Below are 22,329 nucleotides of genomic sequence, written 5' to 3' on the forward strand. Positions count from 1 at the left end.
TTGCATTTCTCTGAGACTTAGCTTTCTAGGTTATATAGGAAGTTGGTGTCTCCCTGGAGAGCTGTCTGCCTCTTGGATGGTTTCCAAGTGTCCCTTTGATTCACTGTTCTCAGATCTACAGGCATTTATTTATTTCCTCCTACCAGGAGCTAGTTCAATTTAGTTCAAAAAATATTAATTGTTCTTGTCTGGGCCATACCCTGTACCCTATTCTGGAGGAGGAAAAAATGCTTTAAAATAGTACTGCATTTATTTGATTTCCTCAAATTTTCATAAATTTTCAAAAAGCTTTATAGTTGTGTGCATTTATTAAAGATATTTTAGCAGAAACTAAAATCATGATTTAATTCTGCAGAGTACACCGAGATCATTAATACCACTACCCCTTATGATCTACATCACTGTCACTCCAAATCAATAAATGAATTTTTTTTAATCCATCATTTGTTGCATTTCAGTCACACAGTCCACGCCTACATGCTTCTTCTTTTCTCCTAAAGATGTATGTAAGGCTTAGGCAGACGATGACAAAGACTGTATTATTCAAAATCTTTGGGAGGCCAAAACATTAAAAATGATTTTGGGGAGGGAGTGCCAAATACTGATAAAATAGACACCTAGAAAATATGGCAAAAGAAAAAATGCAAAACATTTGGAGGGACTCCACTGAGAATGAGATGTGCAGAGCCTGCAGGGCAGGAGAGTGCTTCAGTAACCTTGGTGTGTGGCACAGGGCCCCCAGTTGCAATCAACAGAATAACTCTAGGTTGTTCAGCAGAAAAGGAATTCATTAAAAAAAAAATTAGAATGCTCAAGGGGGCCAGAAAATTAATCTAGGGGACTACACAACCAGGAACACCATCCAAACCATACAACAAGATGGTAGTTTCAAAGATCCACTGCCACCCCTGCCGGGGAGCCACACGATAGCTTGCACCATGGATAATGAACCCTGAATGCTGTCCTCTACCCCAGCTAGCCCCCGAGGCCAGATGCTTCTGCTGCCTGTCCCCCAGAAAGTGGACTCCATGGTGCCTGGTTCCTCCGCATAGCTCACATCTGAATCCAATGATCATATGTCAGTGTCTGGCCTCCACTCTACCTATAACATAGGTTGGAAAAGCTGTTCTGGTTCCTGCCCTGGAGAGGTGGGACTCAAACATTGGAAAATATGATAATTTACCACTTTGATGCACCCTTTGGATGCCCAACATCAGTATCTGTTCTTAATTTGATATTTAAACTTCCTCCAAATAACGAATATTTGCATGTAAAATATGCAATTATACTTGACACAAAAATCTGCTCATCTTCTCGCCTTCTGACAAGGGTAACACATCCATGTCAAGAACATGATTTCTGGGTGGCTTCCATTCCTCCTCTAGTTCCATCTGACATTCTGTAAGTTAGGGTTTACACTGTGGGATGGAACTCTTAAATTGGGAGGGAGTTTAAAGTCATCCTACTCTTGACCAGTGGGAGACAGGAGCTGGTGGATATTCTCTCCTTTTGCTCCTTAAGCAGACGATTCTGGGTTGCATCCTACGCAGCTCTTCAGAGCGGTCCTACAGGATCAGATCCCAGCTTCTCACAGTGGTGATCTGCTCAACAGTGCATCCTTGGATTACCTTTTTCCTTATTTCTCTTTTACTCCTTCCAGTCGCCAGCTCCCAGAATAAATTATCTCCAAGAAAACCTTTGTCTCATCTCCGGTCTTGGTAAGAACCTAGGTTAACATTGGGTTCTAGACATACCTCTCTCTGATTACTAGGAGCAAACACTCCAGCCCACATAGTTCAACCTGTTTGTGTGTTTCTGTCCAGTGGAATCAATAACCCAAAATAATTGGGTGGCAGTCTTACCTCTTAATTCAATGGCTTCTTGTTGTGTTTGCTGACAGAAGAAATCCTCTCTTGGGAACGATTTTGAAAGGAGTAGGGTTTCCACGAATGACCCTGGGTACTCAGAGTGGATTAAATGGACAATGAGCAGCTGGGAATTTGGGGGCACCTCTTTTCTCAGAAAAAGGGGCTGACTACATTCAAGCTCAGATTCCCATACAACTGGTGGTTTTCCCCTCACCTCTCCCTGGCAGGGAGATTATAACATATCAAGTGTCCCTAAGATCACTAGGTCCTTCAAGTTTCCCAGGTGCAGGGCAGCTGTCTTTCTAGACAATTCCTGTAAAGAGCTGATAGATCAAATCCAGACTGCCTGGCATCAAGAAGCTTATGCATTCCCCTAGTGAAAGCTCCTTTCTCATGGTTGCCCTGTAAGAAAGGAGACCCACAGGCTGGTGGCAGTAGCGGTGGTGGTGGTGTGGTCATTTGTTCTAATGTAACTGATCTTTCCAAGAGATGGAGAGACCAGTGGATGGTATGGAGTATGTCTTGACTTTTCATGCAATAGGAGACAGCACTGAAGGTTCCGACCTGGAACAAGAGGCATTGAGACCTCTAAGCCAGGGAGCCCAGATGCTCTAGTGATAAGATGCAAACATTTTAATAGGGTAATTAGGAGTGATATAGTAACAGGTACCACTCTCACTTCCAGCTCTTGGGCTCTTTATTCTGACTACGGGAGAAATAGCACCATCTATTGGCTGTTGGTTCATAGCACACAGAGTATCCTGTATGGAGGCACCTCAGCTTCTTAAGGAGTTATCTTCCTGCTGGCACAATAACTGGGTGTTCAGTAAGCCATTCCATCATGCCATAAGGCCTTGTGCTTCAGGTTATGGAACACATGGTAAGACAAGAAATCCCATGTGCCTCAGTCTCTTGTCTCACTGTCATCCCTGTAAAATGAGCTCTTTAGTGAGAAGCACTGTTACATGGAAATGAATGATAGTGAATAAGGTAATTTGTTAAGTTCATGGGAGGTGTTGTTGGTATTCAAATACAGAGTAAATAGTTATTCCAGTGAGGACTAATTATTGCCCTCTTCACAAGGGGAGGGTCTTCAATATAATTCCCCTCCTGTTTGTAGTTGTTTTAGTTCATTTAGTGTTGCTATAATAGAATACTTGAGACTGAGTAGCTGATAAAGAAAAGTTGTTTATTGAGCCCATGATTCTGCAGGCTGAAAAATTCAAAAGCATAGTGCCACATCTGGTCAGTTTCTGGTGAGGGCCATGTGCTGGCTCAAAATATGGCAGAGAAGCAGAAAAGTCAGTGGGTAGGTGCAAAGAGAGCAAGAGAATGTCTAGGAAGCAGAACTTGCTTTTAACAACAGTCAATCTCTGGTAACTAATCTAGTCCTGGGAGAGTGAGAATGAACTAGCTCCTTCAAGAGGGCATTGATCCATTTGTGAGGGAATCTATCGACATGACCCAAATACCCCTACTAGGTCCAACCTCCCAAAACCATCATGTTGGGGATCAAATTTCAATGTGAGCTTCCAGGAGGACAAACTCAAACCACAGCAGTAGTGTTACATTAAGTCTCAGGGTTGGTCACTGCTGCTGGAAATTAATCAGCAGTGGCAGTAGCCACATCTTGGCGAGAAGTCCTTGTTGGGCCAGTGCATTGTTTCTGTCTGTCTCTGCAACCATTGTCTATGGGGCCACTGAGCAAGCACCAGGATGGCTGGGGAAAAGGTAGGGCACTGGGCAGGCAATCTTCCTCCTACATACTTAGAACCTCCTACACATTATGGCCTCTTGAGACCATTCCAATAGGACACATATATTCACCTATATTGGGGTTTAGTATAAGATGTCCATCCACATTCCTCTTCCCAAGACCTTCTTTCATGTCCCTGACCATCCATCTAAACTGACACTCATGAGGATGACATGGTGAGGATCTGCCTCTGAGGCCATCTCTCCTTCCAGGAAAAGTACATAATGTGGACCACTCCAAGTCCTGCTCCCTGGGAGGATATCCTTTCCCCACTGTCTTTCACTGAGTGGGGCTGCAATTAAATTCCCACAGGTGCCAGCAAAACTTGCAGAGTCATCTGTAAGCCATATTTGACTTTTTTCTCCTTGGTGAACTGCGCACTGGAGATTCCCCATGAGACCATGGCTATGAGGGAAGGGTGAGTGTGGCAGGAGGCACACTGAGAGGAAAAAGCACTGACTGCCCCTGCAGCTCCTGAGTGCAGTCAGCCATGTGGAACTCAGTGCTGATATATACCACTCCCATCTGATGAGGATGTGCTGCTGGGTAGGGTCCATGCGACTTGTGGCTTGGTGTGTCATTACTTCAAGACGGGCAGCTTAGGTCACATGGTCACCTAGTGTCCCATGGTCAAGCCCTCAGAAGCAAGTCCCAATAGCAAGTCAAGAGTTATTTCCAAAAGGAGAATAATTACTTGCATAAAAGAGCTTGGCTTTGCTCCAAAAGCTAAGAGGCTGCAGCTGTGCTTCCTCTACTGGGATTTGCTGCAGGCTCCACACACCCTCCAGGTGGGCCCCAGTTGCTCTAAGCACCATCAGATCTCCTGGGTCTCTAAGGGCATTAGGGAGCTGCTTACAGTAGGGCTGGACCAACTGGAGAGCCGTCTCTTGCCCACGCCACAATTAATAGTAAAAGAGTCAGAGCAGCAAATCCAAAGCTTATGTAGGTTGCCTTCAGATGCCAGAGAGTTCCATCAACATCTGTGCCTTTCTCAGTGGTGGCACTAACATCTGCAGCTCCTACAAATATATGGTATTGCCTTTGCCTATTTTGGTTGGAAGGGGAACCTAAGGAGTGGGAAGCAGCCCTTCCAAAAATCTATACCCTTACTCCATGGATCAGAAAGCCATTATGGGTATTCCGCAACTGCTGAGGGTAGCTATTCCAGCTACAGACTCAGACGCTGGGTAAGTTACTGGATGGTTTTTCACTGAGAAAGTTGAAGTAGTTGAAAGAGAACTTCCACAGTCTACCACCACCACATCCGCCCACCTTCCAGCATCTGCTCCCACTTATAATCTGTTCTCTTACAACACGTGTTTCTGTAATGGGCATTAAATCGAATATTGCTAAGTAAGGAGATGATGTCACTCTGATGTGGAAACTGGGTTGGTTCATATATGATTTTTTCTCTTTAGCATGTTAAAGCTTTGTGTCACCAGACAGGAGCAGTTGAATGCGAAGGATGCCAATGGAATGAGTTGAACGAACACGGTGCAGAATAAGGCACTTGTTCTGGTTCACAGGCTTTTTCTGGTTCATCTTGGCTGCAGGTTCTGCCTTGGCCAGGCAGACAGTGCCGGTTGTGTAACTCAGCATCTCCTTACCCTTCTTTATGCCTAAGTCTATCAAGGTGACACTGCCCTTTTCTTGAAAAGGTGAAGTCCTTATTTACTTACATATTTCTTAGAAATACAACGTCTTAACTGTGCCAATATTTTTACTAAGATTGGTGTTTCTGTTAGTGTTCAGGTTGCAAAACTGGATGTTTGCAGTGGTTTGCCCTAACCAGAATTTATGTTTTTTTTATAAATTCTGTTATTTTTAGTGCATAAATTTGAGAATGAAAAAATTTTTAGGAGCATATTTATCATACTATAGCTGAAATGTCTGCATGTTGTCTTCCTACCTGTAATCGTGAACAAATTATCATGTTCCTGTCTAAAGTTAATTCCTCCAATTGTGGACTGCATTTTATCCTTATTCAAGGACACTGCTTTAGCACTTATCCCTTTTTTCCTATTTCATCATCTTTTCATCTTTCCTGGAATTCTCTGTAACATAAAAAAAAAAAAGCTCCTTCTCCCAACAAATCTTTCTCTTGCTTCCACATACCTTACCAATCTACTATTTCCTTGCTTACCTGTTCTACAAAACTAGATGTAAGAACTGTCTATGCTCACTATCTACAGCTCTTTTCCTATTTTCTCTTAGTATAAGATGTCCATCCACATTCCTCTTCCCAAGACCTTCTTTCATGTCCCTGACCATCCATCTAAACTGACACTCATGAGGATGACATGGTGAGGACCTGCCTGGTTTTGGAGTCTGGTTTTGCTCCCCTTCCATTCCACTGAAAGCCCCATAGTCAAGGTCATGAAGGACCCCCTCACTGCTAAAGCCAATGGTCAATTTTCAGTTATCTTACTTGGTCAGTCAGCAGCATTTATAGGGTTAAATACTCCTCCTCTATACCCTTTGTTCATGTTTTCCAGGCAACCACACTAGGTTTTCTATTTCACTGGTTGTTCCATCTCAGTTTTCTCTGGAGATTCCTCTTCTCCTCCCAACCTCTCAGTATTGGAGGAATTCAGGGCTCAGCCCTGGTCTTTTTCTCCTATTTCCAATCCTTTGGTGATCCCATCCAGTTTCATGCCACCTAAATACTGAAAATTCCCATAACGTATCTCCAGAGCAGACCTTTTTTCTTAAACTGCAGACTCACATATTCAATTGCCTAATCAACATCTCCACTTTGTTTAATGCATATTTCAAAATTAGCAAGTCTAAAACTGTCTAGCAAGCAAGTCTAAACAAGATCTGCTAGTTTAGACTGTCTAGACTAGTCTAAATTAGGCTGTCTAGCCTAACAAGTCCAAAACAGAACTCTGATATTTCTCACCAAACCTGCACCCTCTGCAGCCTTTCCTCTCTTAGCCGATGAAAACGCTATTGTTCCAAGTTCTTGGCCAAAAGTCTTCTGTCATTCCTGTCTCCTCTCCACTTATCATACCTCACATCTAACACATCAGCAGATCCTTCTGGTTCTACTTTCAAAATACATCCAGAATCCATGTGCCTCCTACCAACACTACTGTTACCATCCTGGGGCAAGCTACCATTTTCTTTTGCCTGAATTATTGCAAAAAACTCCCAACTGATCTCTTTACTTTCACCCTTCTCTTCCTACAATCAATTTGTAATATGGCAGCTACAGTATCATTTAAACATAGTTAGCTGACATCACCTATTCAAAACTCTTTCAGTGGTTTTGAGTAAAAGCTAAAGCCCTTAAAATAGTCTTCAAGGCCCCATCTGATCTAATACACCACTTCTACTTGCCATCCATTACCTTGTTAACCTAATCTCTCATCCTCTATCTGCTGTATCCACTAGATGCCAGGAGTATCTCTCTTCTCTCTCAAGTTGTAGTAATCAAAACTGTCTGCAGACGTTACCGTATGTGACCAAAAGTCGCCCCTGACTGAGACCCTTGCTTTAACCCAAGGAGTAAGGACTGCAGGAATCTTGCTTTTTCTTTGAGTTGTGAAGTTCTACCAAAAGCAGACAGCCCGCCCCATAGTGCTTGTATTCCTCAGGTTTTTGATGTTTCCCAGAGCGTCAGGTAAGCACAGGCATTATGAACTGTTTCACCATCACATGCCATTCACTTTCTGTAACACTAGCTGTATCCTCACTGCCTTTAACCCAACCAAGCCAGATAACGATAACGAATTCACATTATTGGGGGCCTCTTGCTTGAAACCCCTCAGAGTATCAATCGCCATTATCAGAATCCCAGCTGTTAACAACACAACCAAATTTACTTAGTTTGAGCACAAATGAAATGCATTCAAGATTAGTAGGTGGCTCTCAGTACTTCCTAGGAAGGCAAGAGAGAGAAGCTGAGTGGTGGCTACCTAGCCAAGGGCGGTGCTGAAACCTCAGGAGAGGAATGTCCTGGTGAAGACCTCTTTGTGCTGCCACTGGGTACAAATGCCATAGCTTGTACATGGGTGCACCTGATACCAGGGGCCCAGGTTGCCACACCCTAGCTGGAAAACGGCTTTTATGACTTCTGCTTTGGAGAGGTGATTCACAGGCTGGAAAATTTCCCAAACATAGGAGAGGTGTTCAAATACCACTAAAGCTGCCAATAAGCAGAACAATTGTATCAGACTATTGAAAAAAATTAAACCAGAGCATATATTCTCCTCAACTTACTGTTTCTTTTTCTCAGGTAGTGAACATAAGAAACAAACTGAATTCCTACAAATAAGGGTGAGGTGACAATCTATGAATGCTTTTAGAAAAAAAGCAATTTTCCATCATGTTTTGAAGGATACTGGCTTAATTCAGTTATTATTCTCACTGTTGGTTTACAGAATAAACATATAAAATGTATTGCAAATACAAATTATTTTCATTCCAATGGAGAAGAAAATTACAGGCTCAAAAATCAAGTTTAATATCAAAAGAAGTTACATATAAAGGTTTTTACATTTCCGAAAATCTGATAGTTAAATATCCCCAGTCTGGTATTGATTGTGATACACTTAGGTGAACCCCTGAAAACTTTTATTTTGAAATTGAAGTTTTTGCTCAGAAACTGGGCAGAACTTTTCACATTCTGACAGAATATAAAACTTAAGTCTAAAAAATATTCGGTAACTTTTTTGTCAAAAACATTAGGCACTTTAGAATATAAAGCAGAAACTCTTACCAAGCACGTGTACCCAACAGCCACACCTCCCGTCTTTGGGGGAATTTGGTTACCTGGAGCTCTGTGGGTACTATATGAATCCTAGAGACAGCAAACTTCTGCTGTACAGCTAACTTACAAGGGCCTGACCCGGCTGATGGCAGCAAGCCTGCTATAGTCCAGAAGAGTGCGACTTCTCATATTTACATATGAACGCATCTGTCTTTCCAAGGCTAACTTTGTAGCATTCCACTGGTACCAAGGAGCCAAATGGTGACATTCTGTCTAAGAACTCGTGGTTCCTGGCTTCGAATGAAGTTGACACTATCTTGGATGCACCAGTTTTTTCTTCAGGATTCAAGCACTTTTTAATTCCAGGTTCATCTGTGTGACTGTCCTTGGAATTCAAAGGGATGCTGCTCTCTTTACAATCTGTAAGGCGCCTGTGGTGATCTTCACTAAGCAACAATACAATGGTTCCGCCAACATGAAGCACTCTGACAAAAAAAAAAATGGTAATTGCTATCTTTCTCCCTTTCTAGACAACAAACAATCCCACTTCATTTAAAATATTTCGTGTTTTTAATTTGAAATTTAATTTTATCCATTTAAATACAAGGATTTTTGATAATTAGGTAGTATCTTCTATAATGTATATTCATTATAGTAATTATGAAATCCCTAGTACAAATCTGCTTTAATTATCTATTTTTACTCCACTTAAAAGGCAAGCCTCAAAGTAATTTGTAGTCACAGTCTAATAAATGATTGTACAAAGGAAAAGGCGAATGACAGAATCCTAAAGACTGCATGTATTAAAAGCAGTAGGCTGACAGCAGAAGAAAGTTAACAGGAAAGAGTTAGGACACGAACAAAGAAATGGCAAAGCAAAAATCAGAAAAAGAAGGGCAGATCTTGAAATGTCAGCTTTTTGAGGAGAATGCATTTACTCAATTATCAAAGTCTGTGTAGCACTTATGTGGAAAAAGTGATGAAAACACTTGCCTGTGTCCCGCACACAGCCCTGGAAGTTGCTAAGAGATCACTGAACATCTCTTTGGAAGAGAGAGGCAAGTAAAGGGAGTGAAATGCTACAATCAAGGCAGGCACAAGGGGCTTGGGAACATGAGGTGGGTCCCAAACCCGGGCATGGGAGAAAGGGGAGCATTTCCCAGAGGAAGATACCTGTGCTGTGAGTTAAAAGATAAGCAGGAATGAGCCAGGCAAAGCGACGGCAAGCGGCTGCAGCAAGGGAGGATGCTGGAAGCAGAAAAAGCAGCAAAGATGGGAGGAAGTAGAGGGGAGGCAGCTCTGAAAGCAGCTCAGTGGGTGGGTGAGTCAGAGCGGGTGGGAGGTGGAGGGGGGAGGGGAGTAAGGAGTTCAGCTTGGAATTTGCTGATGTACCTAAGGAACACGTAAGTGTGGATTCCACGAGACTGCTGGATACACAGCCTGGAGTAATGGAAAAGACCAGGCCTTAAGGTAAAGATATAGTAAATGGTAGCTAAAGCCATAATGGTGGATGGGATCATCTGGGGTGGCAGTACAGGTTGAGAAGAGAAAATGGGACAAGGAGCCAGAGATTTCACGTTTTAAAAGTGACAGAGGAGAAGATCCATGAAATAGACATCCTCAGAGAAAATCTGGACAACAGTGATGTCAAGGAAGCCAAAGAAGTACAGTTTCAAGAAGGAAACAGTTTCAACAGTGTTAAATGCTATAGGGCCGGCATGGTGGCTCATGCCTGTAATCCCAACATTTTGGGAGGCTGAGGCAGGAGGATCGCTTGAGCCCAGGAGTTTGAGACCAGTCTGGGCAACATGGCAAAACATGTCTCTACTAAAAAAAACACAAAAATCAGCCAGGTGTGGCAGCGTGTGCCTGTAGTCCCAGCTACTTGGGAGGCTGGGATGGGAGGACTGCTTGAGCCCAGGGGGCAGAGGTTGCAGTGAGCTGAGATTGCACCAGTGCACTCTAGTCTGGGCAACAGAGAGAAACTCTGTCTTTAAAATAAAATAAAAAATATATAAATACAATAAAATAACAAATGCTATAGGACTAATAGGTGATCAGGATTATGAGAAATCATCAGTGACCCCAGGGACAGCAATCCTAGCTGAAGGCAGGAGCAGATGCTCGTCTGCCAGGGTGGAGTGGGACTGGAAAGTGAGGAAGCAGAGGTGTCAAGTGTAGACTATTATTTCAAGAAGTTCAGCTGTACAGGCGAAGAAACAGAGTGGCAGCTAAAGGACCAAGGGTGAAGTGGAATCTGCCTCATGCCCAGCAAAAATCTAAGAAGCTTAGGTAGCATTCCCTAGTCTAATCCATCAGCAAAGCTACACAATTCTGTCTCTAAATTGTATCACATATTTGTCTACTTCATTCATAGTTTGCCGGGACCACAGCAACAATCTGGTAGACAGGTCTTGTTTCCATTCTTGTCGCCCCTCCCACTCTGTCTTCCATTTCCACACAGAAGACAAATGTAAATTCTCTGCTAACTCCTCAGTTGCTCGCACTGTACTTCAAATACATTCTAACCCCCTTACTCTGGCAACCAAGGTTCCTACACAATCTGATCCTCACCTACCTTTCTGATGTCACAGCTTTCTTTGCTTACTGACTTCCTTCAGCTGCTCAAACTCACCAAGCTGCTTCTCACCGTAGGACATTTGGACTTGCTGTTCACCCCGCATTTATCACTCATGCTCATCATTCACGTCCCACAGTCAAATACCACTTTCCCAGAGAGGCCTTTCCTGACTACCTAGTTAGGGTAACCACTACTTTTCTCTCACTCTAAAGCAAAACATTTTGTTTTATGTCCATCACAGTACCAGTCATGATCTGATATTATCCAGTTTGTTTACTGATTAACCATCTGTCTTCTCACAATGAATGGGCAGAGACCTTGCCTGTCCTATTCACTGCAGTAATCCCCAGGGCCAAGTACATGGAAGTGCATAGGAGATGCAAAGACTTCCAAACGTGTCTGGGGAAGGGATAAATGAATCTCCTGGAAAGAACCAGCAGATGAGTAGGCAGAAGATAAAAATGAGAAGTGGGCAGAGTGTGATCCTTGAGGAGGAAGGAACTGAGAGGATAAACCCTCACAGGAAGAGGGAAACCTCTTCTACTGAGCAAGGAGGAAGTGGATGGGAAAACGAGTACTCCTGAAGACATCAACTGAAATAACTTTTTGGGGCAACAGTTTAGCAATAATGTATCAAAAATATGAAATGTGCATAACCTTTGACCCAGCAATCTCACTTCTAGGAAATTATCCTAAGAAAACGTAATAGTAGAAGTGGTAGTAGAATAATAGCGATAATGTGATATAGCTAATATTTATTGAGGATTTAATATGTGCCAGTCAGTTGGAAATGCTCTGTATTATATATCATTTAACCTTCAGAATTATCTTTCTAAGTATGTTCTATAGCATTGTCATTTTGCAGATGAAGAAACTGGTACCATGGTGCTTGGTCGTACAGTTAAGTTTGAAAAACCATGCAAGGATGTTCAAAGAATAGTTTTTTATTAAAATAAAAAATTGAGGATTATCTAAATATTAATCCATAAGCACTGGTTGCATAATGGTACATACATATAATGTGGCAACCACTGAAAATTATAATGTATATTATAACAACTGATCAGAAAGGAGATTCATGACACTGCTGAGTAGAAAAAAAGCAATGTTACAGTATAGTAAGTTAAGGATAATCCCATTTATGTAGAGTAGAAAACATGTATCTTTTTGTACATATACACATGGCAAGATGCCTAGAATTTTCTCTATCTGAAACACATGGCTCATATTTTAAACTGGTGACCCATTATTTACACAGCAGGCTCTTGACATTTATGTTATCAAATGCCCACCTAAACAATTTAATATCAACTGAACTCTTATATTCATGTCCATTCATAACTATATGCATTCTAGGTTCTCTTCTTTACCAATTTAGACGATCAGAAAAATGCATATCCATGCCTCATTGTTTCAACCTCTCAAAGAAATGCTTCCATTGAATTATATTCCCTTACGTCATTAGAAACCATAAGATGAATACTTTCACATTTTCATTTCACAGCTGCTATAGTTTGGATGTTTGTCCCACTATACCTCATGTTGAAATTTGATCCCCAGTGTTGGAGATGGGGCCTAATGGGAAGTGTTTGGGTTACGTCGGCAGATATCTCATGAATAGATTAATGCCCTCCCTGTGAGCGGCGATGAGTGAGTTCTCATCCTATTAGTTCTAGGGAAAGCTGGTTGTTAAAAAGAGCCTGGCACCTCCCCCTTCTCCCTCTTGCTTCCTCTCTTGCCATGTGATGTCTGCACACTGGGTTTGCCTTCTGACATGAGTGGAAGCACCCTCGGGCCCTCATCACAAACTGAGCAGATGCTGGCACTGTGCTTCTTTTACACACTGCGGAATCATGAGCCAAGTAAACCTGTTTTCTTTACAAGCTGTCTAGCCTCCAGTACTCCTTCATAGCAACAGAAAATGGACAAAGACAACAACAAATAATAAAGGTGTTGCTCATTCTATGTTATGGAAGGTTCCTTATGTAACAGAATTTTGTTCTGTTGTTTAGCAGCTGAGTGATCATAAGAAAGTTAATCTTTCCGTGCCCCAGATTCTCATCTGTTACGTGTGGTGGATTAACACACAGAAGGCAGGTTTTTTTTTTTTTTTTGTGAGGGATAGAAGCAAATATGTAAAATTTTGCTTCAGACCACTGAAATATAGGTCACTATTTCATACATTCAAATCTCAGTACATAATAGAAAATTAGTATTTTTTCTGAATAAAATTTATAAGATGATATGGATAACATTTATTTCAATTATAAACTTCTGACTTAAAACCTTTAGAAAATTAAGCTACAAAAACTCTGGGAAATTACTATAAGGCAATCAGACCTTAACTGAAGAGCTATGATGTATTTCGGTTAAATGCCCAGTAGCTAAAAAAATTATGAAAATAAATTCAGCAACTTACCTTTCCATTTCTTGTAGAATGCTTTTGATGTCTTTTCCTAACTTAAACTTTTTCCCAAATGGAATGTCAGAAATAATAATATCAACACTTTCTGAAGGCAATGGCAATTCTGAAATACAGAAATCAGAGAATCCTATTACAGTAAGGTCAAATATTTACAACCTAAATAATGAGAAAACTGAAGTACACAGGATTATTTTTGCATAATAGATAAAATTTAGGGTTGCTAATATTGTTTTAAAGTAATTACAAGATCCCAAAATGCTTTCACAATCACTAATGATAAATGATATAGTTATTGTAGTCTATTCGTCGAAAATTGGTTTTTCAGATACAATAAAATGTAAGTTAAGCAGAATTTTAAATTAACCAGAAAACTCAATTCTCTAAATATACAGCTTGTATAGAAAGCTGCTAGCTCCACTAAGTTGCCTAGAAAAATATTCTACAAAATTATATTCTACAACTTTCATTTCCTATTTTAAAACTGTACATTTAGATCTACTTGTTTTTGAGGGAGATGATCCATAGCTATGATTGTATTTTTAAAGGAGAACTTGGAAGCTTAAGAATATCTATTAAGTCCTAAGACTAGAGAAAAGGCTATATAATCAATAATCAACACAATGATTATCACTAAAAATTATAGTGTCTGATTATTCTAAATTGCTTTATTATCTTAATGTTTTCTTCTCAGAAGTTACATTATCAGAAGGTAACAAAGACTCTACCCTAACATCCACATCTTCTGGATGTACTTTCCACTTTTTACTTACTTTACTTCTCATCCATCTCCTAAATTAAGTTAAATACTCATAAGACGGATGTCCCAGTTTTCATTTTGAATAGTACCTAATTTTGCAGAAATGTAATGAAATTTAAATAATCTTCACTAAATATCAAAAGTTTCTGTTGGTAGGAAATTTAATAAAAAATGCTTTGTAATCTGGGAAAGTCTAATGACTACTTGGCTAGATCTCTCCTAGTTCTAACCCTTATGTGGGGTTAACAGAAGAAGAGATTGTTCCAAAAAAAAAAAAAAAAAAAAAAAAAAGAGGATAATATTCTTTTAAGCTGAGACAGGAATTCCTTTTTTCCAAGTTATGTTTTAACCTCATGGTTTTAGGGTGTTGATATAGTACACATCCATTTACAAAATGACTAAAGACAATATATGAACAATGAAGGCAACCATAGTTCTCAAATGTTTTATTTATGAGGAAGCATGTAGTAATTTACTTTTGAATTTAATCCCAAGTGTGTCTTTTGCCTTACACTACACAGAAATACAGTACCTACATATGAGTTAGCTGCCCATTATGTCCAGGTTTAGTAACACTAATTTTTTTCTTCTGGGTCTCCATTTTTATTGGGAACTTTGCTGCTCTATATTATATAATATGCTAAACTGCTTTAAATAATTTTAGAAGTTGAATACATAAACTTCATATAGATAGAAGAGAATAATTAAAAAAAAAAATCTCCAGAACTAAGTTGTGTCATCTTCCAATAGAGCATAAAATAAAGCTTTTGTTGATGTGGCTGAGAGCATAAGCTCTGGTGTCAGACAGCTTGCATTTGGCTCTGCTGCTCACGAGCTGTGGGACTTTGGGAAATTACTGCTTCAATTTCTTCATCTGTAAAATGGAATAAGAATATGTACCTCAGAAGTCAATAAAAGAGGTAATATATGGAAGACATGTAACAGGGCCTGGCACAAAGTGAGCACTCAGTAACTGTTAGCTGCTTTGTGGTCATTATTTATAATGTCCCTCTCTGATGTCAATGGGAGATGACAGCCAGGTGGAAACCAGTGCGCCATCCTTCAGAAAAGCTTTGCAGAACACAGTATCCCCCTTCTCTCTCATTCTTGGACATCCAAAGTTGAGGTAAGGCAACTACTTCCAGGTGGGCCTCTCTCCTACTCTCCTTTCCTCTATCAGTGGTTCTCAAAGTGTGGTCCCCACAGCAGCAGCGTCAGTATCATCTGGAAAGTACAACTTAGTGCGTATTAGAATCAACTGAAAGGTCTTTATAAAACAGATTGTTGTCCCCACCTCCATACGTTTAGATGCAGATACTCCTAGAACTGGGAGCACCTGACCCATACGACTCAACATACAGTAAAATCTTTTAAATTATTAGATGCTCTGAATACTGCTCGTGAACAAAAAATTTGCTTGTAACTAATGAGCTAAGATTCTGAAATAGAAACATAGCTCAAAACAAGTAAAAATCATCTCTTTTTTACATCTCTGCAGGATGATTCAAGAACATGAAAAAAATTTAGTTTTAAAATACCAGTTGTTTTGAAGAAAGAAAAACTGCCCTATTTTTCCTACTTCCAGGAGAAAAACGGGTAAAAATTTCCTAAACCTCAGGATTATGGCCCCATGATACTTTCTTCCAAAGGGATTTATGGGCCTTCAAGATGTCTTTTCATGCATATATTTAGACTAAAGACCAGGTTCATTGAGCACTTTTATAAAATTGAGCATATCCTTCTTCCTATTTTTGTTCCTTGTTCTTTCTGCTGTTTATTCTTTCTATTGTCGTCCAGGTTTATAATATTCAGATTCTGTCTCCTAACAGTAATTCCCATAATTGTTCAAACTTAGTTCTATAGTTAATTTCATCCTTATCACTAATCATTTTGCCTTTATTTTCTCCATTTCTCAGCTGATTAATCTCTCAATCCCTGGAATTAGTTTTCCCATAAGGGCTTAGTTGTGAAATGTTGTCTGAACTTTTTCATATTTCAAAATGTTTGGCTTTAAGATGATGTTTTGGTTAGGCATAATATTTTTGGGTCACACTTTGCTTCGGTAACTTTGTAAATAACCACTCTTCTATTGTCAAATGCTCTGTAACATTTTCTTTCCATTGTGGCCAAAATATATTTTGAGGTTTATTGCATTAGATTATGACCTTCTCTCGTTTGGTTGCTGAATTTGTTTTTTTGATGATTACTATTCTTTTTCTCATTTCAGTAAATACAAGAGGGGGTAAAGCTTTCAATGAAATTTCAATCTGCCGTCTTAATCAAGAAGTCCATAAACATTAGTCTTAAACATGCAAAATGTAGTCTGGCATCTGGATTGGGTCACCATACAATTTACAGACCAAATGAACATTTCTGAGAAGCGAATGCTAGAAATAACTATGCTAGTTATTTTATATGAAAATCATATGCTTGAAATATTTGAAATATTTATTATCCAATAAACTGGCTTATTATGGTGGCTCTAAAAACATCTGTGCAAAATGAAATTTTTAAGTTTAACAAAAGACTATTTTTTTTTGAGAAAAAATAATTTGCCTACAGTGCTAATATCTGAACAAGTTCTGGTAAATGAAGTATACTTTCAGTTCAATTTTTTCATATGGGAAGGGTAAATATTTCAGCCCTCCAGTTCAGTCCCTCCACTGACAGTGCCTTTGACAAATATGTTCACAATACAAAATGCAAATTACCTCTATCATTCTTTTAATTGTTTTACCAAATTTAGATGATACAAAGTTAAGGCCTTCACAAATTCATTCCATTCCATTCCATTCTAGACTACAAATTTACCCAATTATAATAAGGAAAGTCATCAGGAGATTCTTTCCATACCATATCCAAAGTAAATTTACAGAATTTCATAATTAAGTCTTGTGCATTGTTGAGCTTTCAATAATTTGTTCATTTCTTCCTTCAGGTTTTTAGGAAAAGATGATCAATGTCTTCCTGCTGCCAGCTTTGTTTTTAACAACTGTAATTCACCAAAAAATTCAAACCTCATGTATTTTGACACTTCATTTGTTGAATCCTTTGATTACAGATTTCTAGTATATTCTGAATAAAATGCCATCAAAATTAGGCAACTTTTTTTGGTAAAGTTTACAGCACTATCCTAGGACACTTTGGCTGATTTACAGAGCAATTCTTTGAAGGCTTACACTTTAAAATCCAACTGATGGACAAGCAGAGAAAGTGTACTGCTATGCGGAAGTATTTTTTTGCATTCAGTCATCTTCATCACAAATAGTTTGCAGTTCAGCTATTCTGTGTGTATTTTAAAAAGAAGGACGGGTGCAGTGGTTCACGCCTGTAATCCCAGCACTTTGGGAGGCCAAGGCAGGTGGATCATGAGGTCAAGAGATCAAGACCATCCAGGCCAACATGGTGAAACCCTGTCTCTACTAAAAATACAAAAATTAGTTGGGCGTGATGGCATGCGCCTGTAGTCTCAGCTACTCGGGTGGCTGAGGTGGGAGAATTGCTTGAAGCCAGGAGGCGGAGGTTGCAGTGATCTGAGATCGCGCCACTGTACTCCAGTCTGGCGATAGAGAGTCCGTCTCAATGAAAAAAAAAAAAAAAGTGGCCAGGTATGGGGTGGCTCACACCTGTAATCCTAGCACTCTGGGAGGCTGAGCTGGGAGGATCAATTAAGACCAACCTGGGCAATACAGTGAGACCCCACCTCTATTTTTTTAAAAAAAGAACATTAGCCAGGCATGGTGGTGAGCGCCTCCTACAATTCCAGCTACTTGGGAAGCTGAGATGGGAGTACTGCCTGAGCCCAAGAGTTCGTTCAAGGCTGCAGTAAGCTATAATCAGACCACTGCACTCTACTGGGTGACAGAGCAAGTCCCTGTCTTAAAAAAAAACAAAATTCAATTATTTTGACAAATGTCTATTTCAATGGACACTGCAGCCTGTTGGGAGATAATTATGATTTATACAGGTGTAACAATGAATTTCAAGTGCCTTTCTGCTCCATAGGTTTTAGTAAGAATATTAATTTTTAGCATGATGTTGTGGCCCACCACAGTAATGCATAAGCACACAGATGGGCAATGCCGAACTGAATTTACAGTAGCATTCACAAAGAAGTTACATCTTTGACAAAAAAAAACCCGACGAAATTTCTAAGAATTAGGGTAAAAAGGAAACAAAGCTACTACTGGAATTGACTTAACTGATTATCTTTCTAAATCATGTGATGATATTGATACAAAACTGGCAACACTTAACTGTCTGCAAAGGTCTGCTAATGAAGCGAGCACACTAACAGTACCAGCTTCATTTTGCTTAGGTACGTAACAAAACTCACAATTGAATGTGAGCAAAATAAGTTTAGAAGAATAGCCATTTGATCTAAAAGGAAAGTCATACTTCACAGCGTGATATTTTAAATGTATTTTCTTCAGTTGCATGTGATAAATAGTTGGCTTTGGGCCTAGCATTCTTAGAATTACTAAGTTTTTATTTTTTTCCTTCAACTTTTAAGTTCCAGGGTATATGTGCAGGATGCATGGGTTTGCTACAGATCAACCCATCACCTTGGTAATAAGTCCAGCATCCATTAGCTATTCTTCCTAATGCTCTCCCCTCCCCTCTGGCCTCCCTCGACAGACCCTTGTGTGTGTTGTCCCCCACCCATGTGTCCATGTGTTCTCATCATTTAGCTCCCACTTATAAGTGAGAATATGCAGTGTTTGGTTTTCTGTTCCTGCGTTAGTTTGCTCAGAATAACAGCTTCAAGCGCCATCCATGTCCCCGCAAAGGACAATATCTTGTTCCTTTTTATGTTTACATAGTATTTTATGGTATATATGTACTACATTTTCTTTATCCAGTCTATCATTGATGGGCATTTGGGTTGATTCCATGTCTTTGCTATCGTGAATAGTGCTCAAGTGAACATATGTGTGCATGTATCTTTATGATAGAATGATTTATATTCCTTTGGATATATACACTGTAATGGAACTGCTGGGTCAAATGGTATTTCTGCCTCTGGATCTTTGAGGAATCACCACACTGTCTTCCCAACAGTTGAACTCATTTATACTCCCACCAACAGTGTAAAGGCATTCCCTTTTATCCACAACCTCACCACCATCTGTTGTTTCTGGACTTTTTAATAACTGCCATTCTGACTGGCATGAGATGGTATCTCATTGTGGTTTTGATTCGCATTTCTCTAATGATCAGTGATGTTGAGCTTTTCTTTGTATGTGAGTTGGCTGCATGAATGTCTTCTTTTGAGAAGTGTCTGCTCATGTCTTTTGCTCACTTTTTAATAGGGTTGCTTTTTTCTTGTAAATTTGTTAGGCCAAGGTGGGTGGATTGCCTGAGCTCAGGAGTTTGAGACCAGCCTGGGTAACAAGGTGAAACCCTGTCTTTACTAAAAATACAAAAATTAGCTGGGGGTGATGGCGTGTGCCTGTAATCCCAGCTACTTGGGAGGCTGAGGCAGGAGAATTGCTTGAACCTGGGAGGTGGAGGTTACAGTGAGCCGAGATTGCACACTACACTCCAGCCTGGGCGACAGGGCAAGACTGTCTCAAAAAACAACAGCAAAAAATCTGTTTAAGAGCTACTGAGTTTTAAGGTAAATGCTTGATGCCTCTATAAACAGACTTGTTTCATTTGGTCAGTGATATCGCCATGGTCTTCACAGTAGGACTGTAAATATCAACAATATTGACTCAATTATATGTTCATCAGCTGTCTTAAGAAATAGAAACTCAACACTTACTTTTTCATTAAAAATGCATTTTTAAAACCTTATTGCTTCCGAGTTTGTTACAAAATAGAAATGTTACCAAACAATAAAAAAGGACTTATACCATATAATAAATGATAAAGCTTTTGCAGCAAGAACATGTGAACTACTCTCTATGTTGAACTTATCCCCTATTTTCTACGCATATTTCATATACACCTACCCCATCACTTTCCACATTTCCCTCTGATTTCCCAAATGGGCAGCCTGGCAGCTTCATGAATCTTGCAGTATACGGCATGGGCCATAAGACACCTGGCCAGAACACCAAGGCCAAGCCAGCAGAGGCAGGACAGGCAGCAGAGGAGAAAACACACCAGTATGAGAGAAAATGCAAACACCACATTATGGGGTGCTTATGGGTGTCCTGAAAAAAGCACGCCATCTTATACAAGAATGGAAACACTTGAGAACAAAGCACAACTGTTGCCAATAATCTTGTTATAAATCTACACTTAAGTGATATGTGATAGGCTACAGAATGCCTAACTGGAAGGAAAGGAAATATTTCCTTTTAGCTATAATTTTGCCATTTTAATTAAACCATAAATGTGTTTCTTTTGCTCAAATATGTTTATGTTATAGTTTCCATCTTATACTGAGAATGTATACATATCTGCAGATTTAAAAAAGCCTAATGACTAATTGCTATTTCCTAAGATAACTTGTAACATAATATTCATTTGATTTCAAATTTTCATAATGATTAAAACTTAGGAATAAATACATATGATTTCTTCATGTTGAAAGATTGTCTCAAAAACAAACAAACAAACAGAGTCTCACCATGTCACCTAGGCTGAAGTGCAGAGGCACAATCTAGGGTCACTGCAACCTTCACCTCTTGGGTTCAAGCGATTCTTCTGCCTCACCCTCCCGAGTAGGTGGGACTACAGCCACCAAGCCTGGCTAATTTTTTTTGTTTCTGTATTTTTAGTAGAGACAGGGTTTCACCATGTTAGTCAGGCTGGTCTCAAACTCCTGAGCTCAACTGATCCACCTGCCTCAGTCTTCCAAAGTGTTGGGATTACAGGCATAAAGCCACTGCACCCGGCTAAGATCATTTCTTTTTATAGTAGTTGAGGGTTATAAAACAAAGTGAATGCTTATTAAAAAGGTAGAAAAAATAAAGTCATTAAAGCACACAGAAGCTGAAGATTGTGATTTTGCAGAAATGTAAGTCATAATGGGAATGAATATTACTAACTTCCTAGATATACCAACATACCAATGCTTACAGATGTCTTACTAATTCATGCTGTGCATTAGACACTGTACTCTGTGTGTTTATGTAATAAATCCTCATCACAGCTTTATGGAGTGGCATTATAATCTTCACATTACAGAAGAGAAAATAAAGAGAGGTCCAGTTTTTCTGCTGAAGGCCACACAGTGGAAAAATGATGGTGGAGCTAGGATTTATACTTGGTGTGACTCTTAAAGTCAGTAAGTGTTCTTAATTCCTACAGTAAAAAGGCATGAGATCCCTTAAGGGATTTGTAGATCTCAACATTCTAAATTGTATTTATAATTAGAGCTCTTAAAAACCAAATTAATGAAGAAAATAAATGCTTTTATCTAGCCTGAATGTCTACCTCTAAAGTAGGTGCAATAAAGGGCTAATTATTAGTTAAAATTGGCCCCTGTATTAGCAAGACATATAGTTCCTCCTAGACTGAAACTTAAAGAGGTTGTGATGATGAAATAACCTGAAACAGATGTTTTATTCTTTCCTTCAGAAAGTTATCCTAAAAACAATTCACAGAAGAATCATCTACAAATGACATAACATGAAAAAGTTTCAGTAGTAAAGAAAGGTAAATTTAAGCAAACCTATCAAATGCGTAGAGTTGAAAAAACTGTAATAAAAATTATAATGTGTGACCTGTTTTAAGGTCCATTCTCCTCCCTCTGCCTTCCCCTGCTCCTAGAAGTGCATGCTCAACCGCTCAGGCACTGGATCCCATCCTTTCTTAGGGCCTGGATACAGCAGACAAGCGGTTCTCCTCTCTCCTCCGTCATGCCAAATTCCTCCTTTTCAATTGATTTTTCTTGTTAGTGAGATCAAACATTCTAGATACAAAAAAATTCTAATTTCTATCTTAAAAAAATTCCTTGCTTGATCCCCGATATCCTTTCTTTCAGTTACCGCCCCATTTCTATGCTCTCCTTATTAGCCAAACTGCTTGACAGAATGCTCTCAACTAGTTGTTTTCAAGTTATCTCCTCCCATTCTCTCAAGAGCCCCTCCAGGGAAGCTGCCCTTGACTTCTGCAGTCACCAGGCCTCATTGTACTTCACCAATGAGAAGCAGCTGACACAGCTGATCTATCTATCTTCCCTGGATTCTTACACTCTTACATCACTGGCTGTTCCTTTACCAGATGCTCACCTTCCCGAAGTCCAAGCATCTGAGTATTCTAAGGTTCAGTCC

General features: G+C 39.7%; 1 protein-coding gene across 17 annotated transcripts in view; it reads right to left on the minus strand.

Annotated features, from left to right (window-relative positions):
* The window catches only part of THUMPD2 (THUMP domain containing 2), a 55,076-nt gene that overhangs the window by 6,288 nt on the left and 26,459 nt on the right, over positions 1–22,329 (minus strand). For 10 of the 17 annotated variants that reach the window (XR_004178234.1, XR_004178233.1, XM_021924773.2 and 7 more), the window contains 2 exons: positions 13,339–13,447; positions 7,958–8,823 (listed from right to left, as the gene is read on the minus strand). Coding sequence is in view for 9 of the 17 variants with exons in the window: in XM_021924773.2 (XP_021780465.2) it covers positions 8,499–8,823; positions 13,339–13,447 (434 nt within the window). In the remaining 8 variants the exon portion in view is untranslated. Of the gene's footprint in view, positions 1–1,862; positions 1,963–7,957; positions 8,824–13,338; positions 13,448–20,058; positions 20,151–22,329 lie in introns of those variants that run through there. The other 7 variants (XR_001894048.3, XR_001894047.3, XR_001894043.3 and 4 more) reach the window with 6 other exon arrangements.

This window comes from Papio anubis, chromosome 14, assembly GCF_008728515.1.
Source record: "Papio anubis isolate 15944 chromosome 14, Panubis1.0, whole genome shotgun sequence".
Classification (NCBI taxonomy): domain Eukaryota; kingdom Metazoa; phylum Chordata; class Mammalia; order Primates; family Cercopithecidae; genus Papio; species Papio anubis.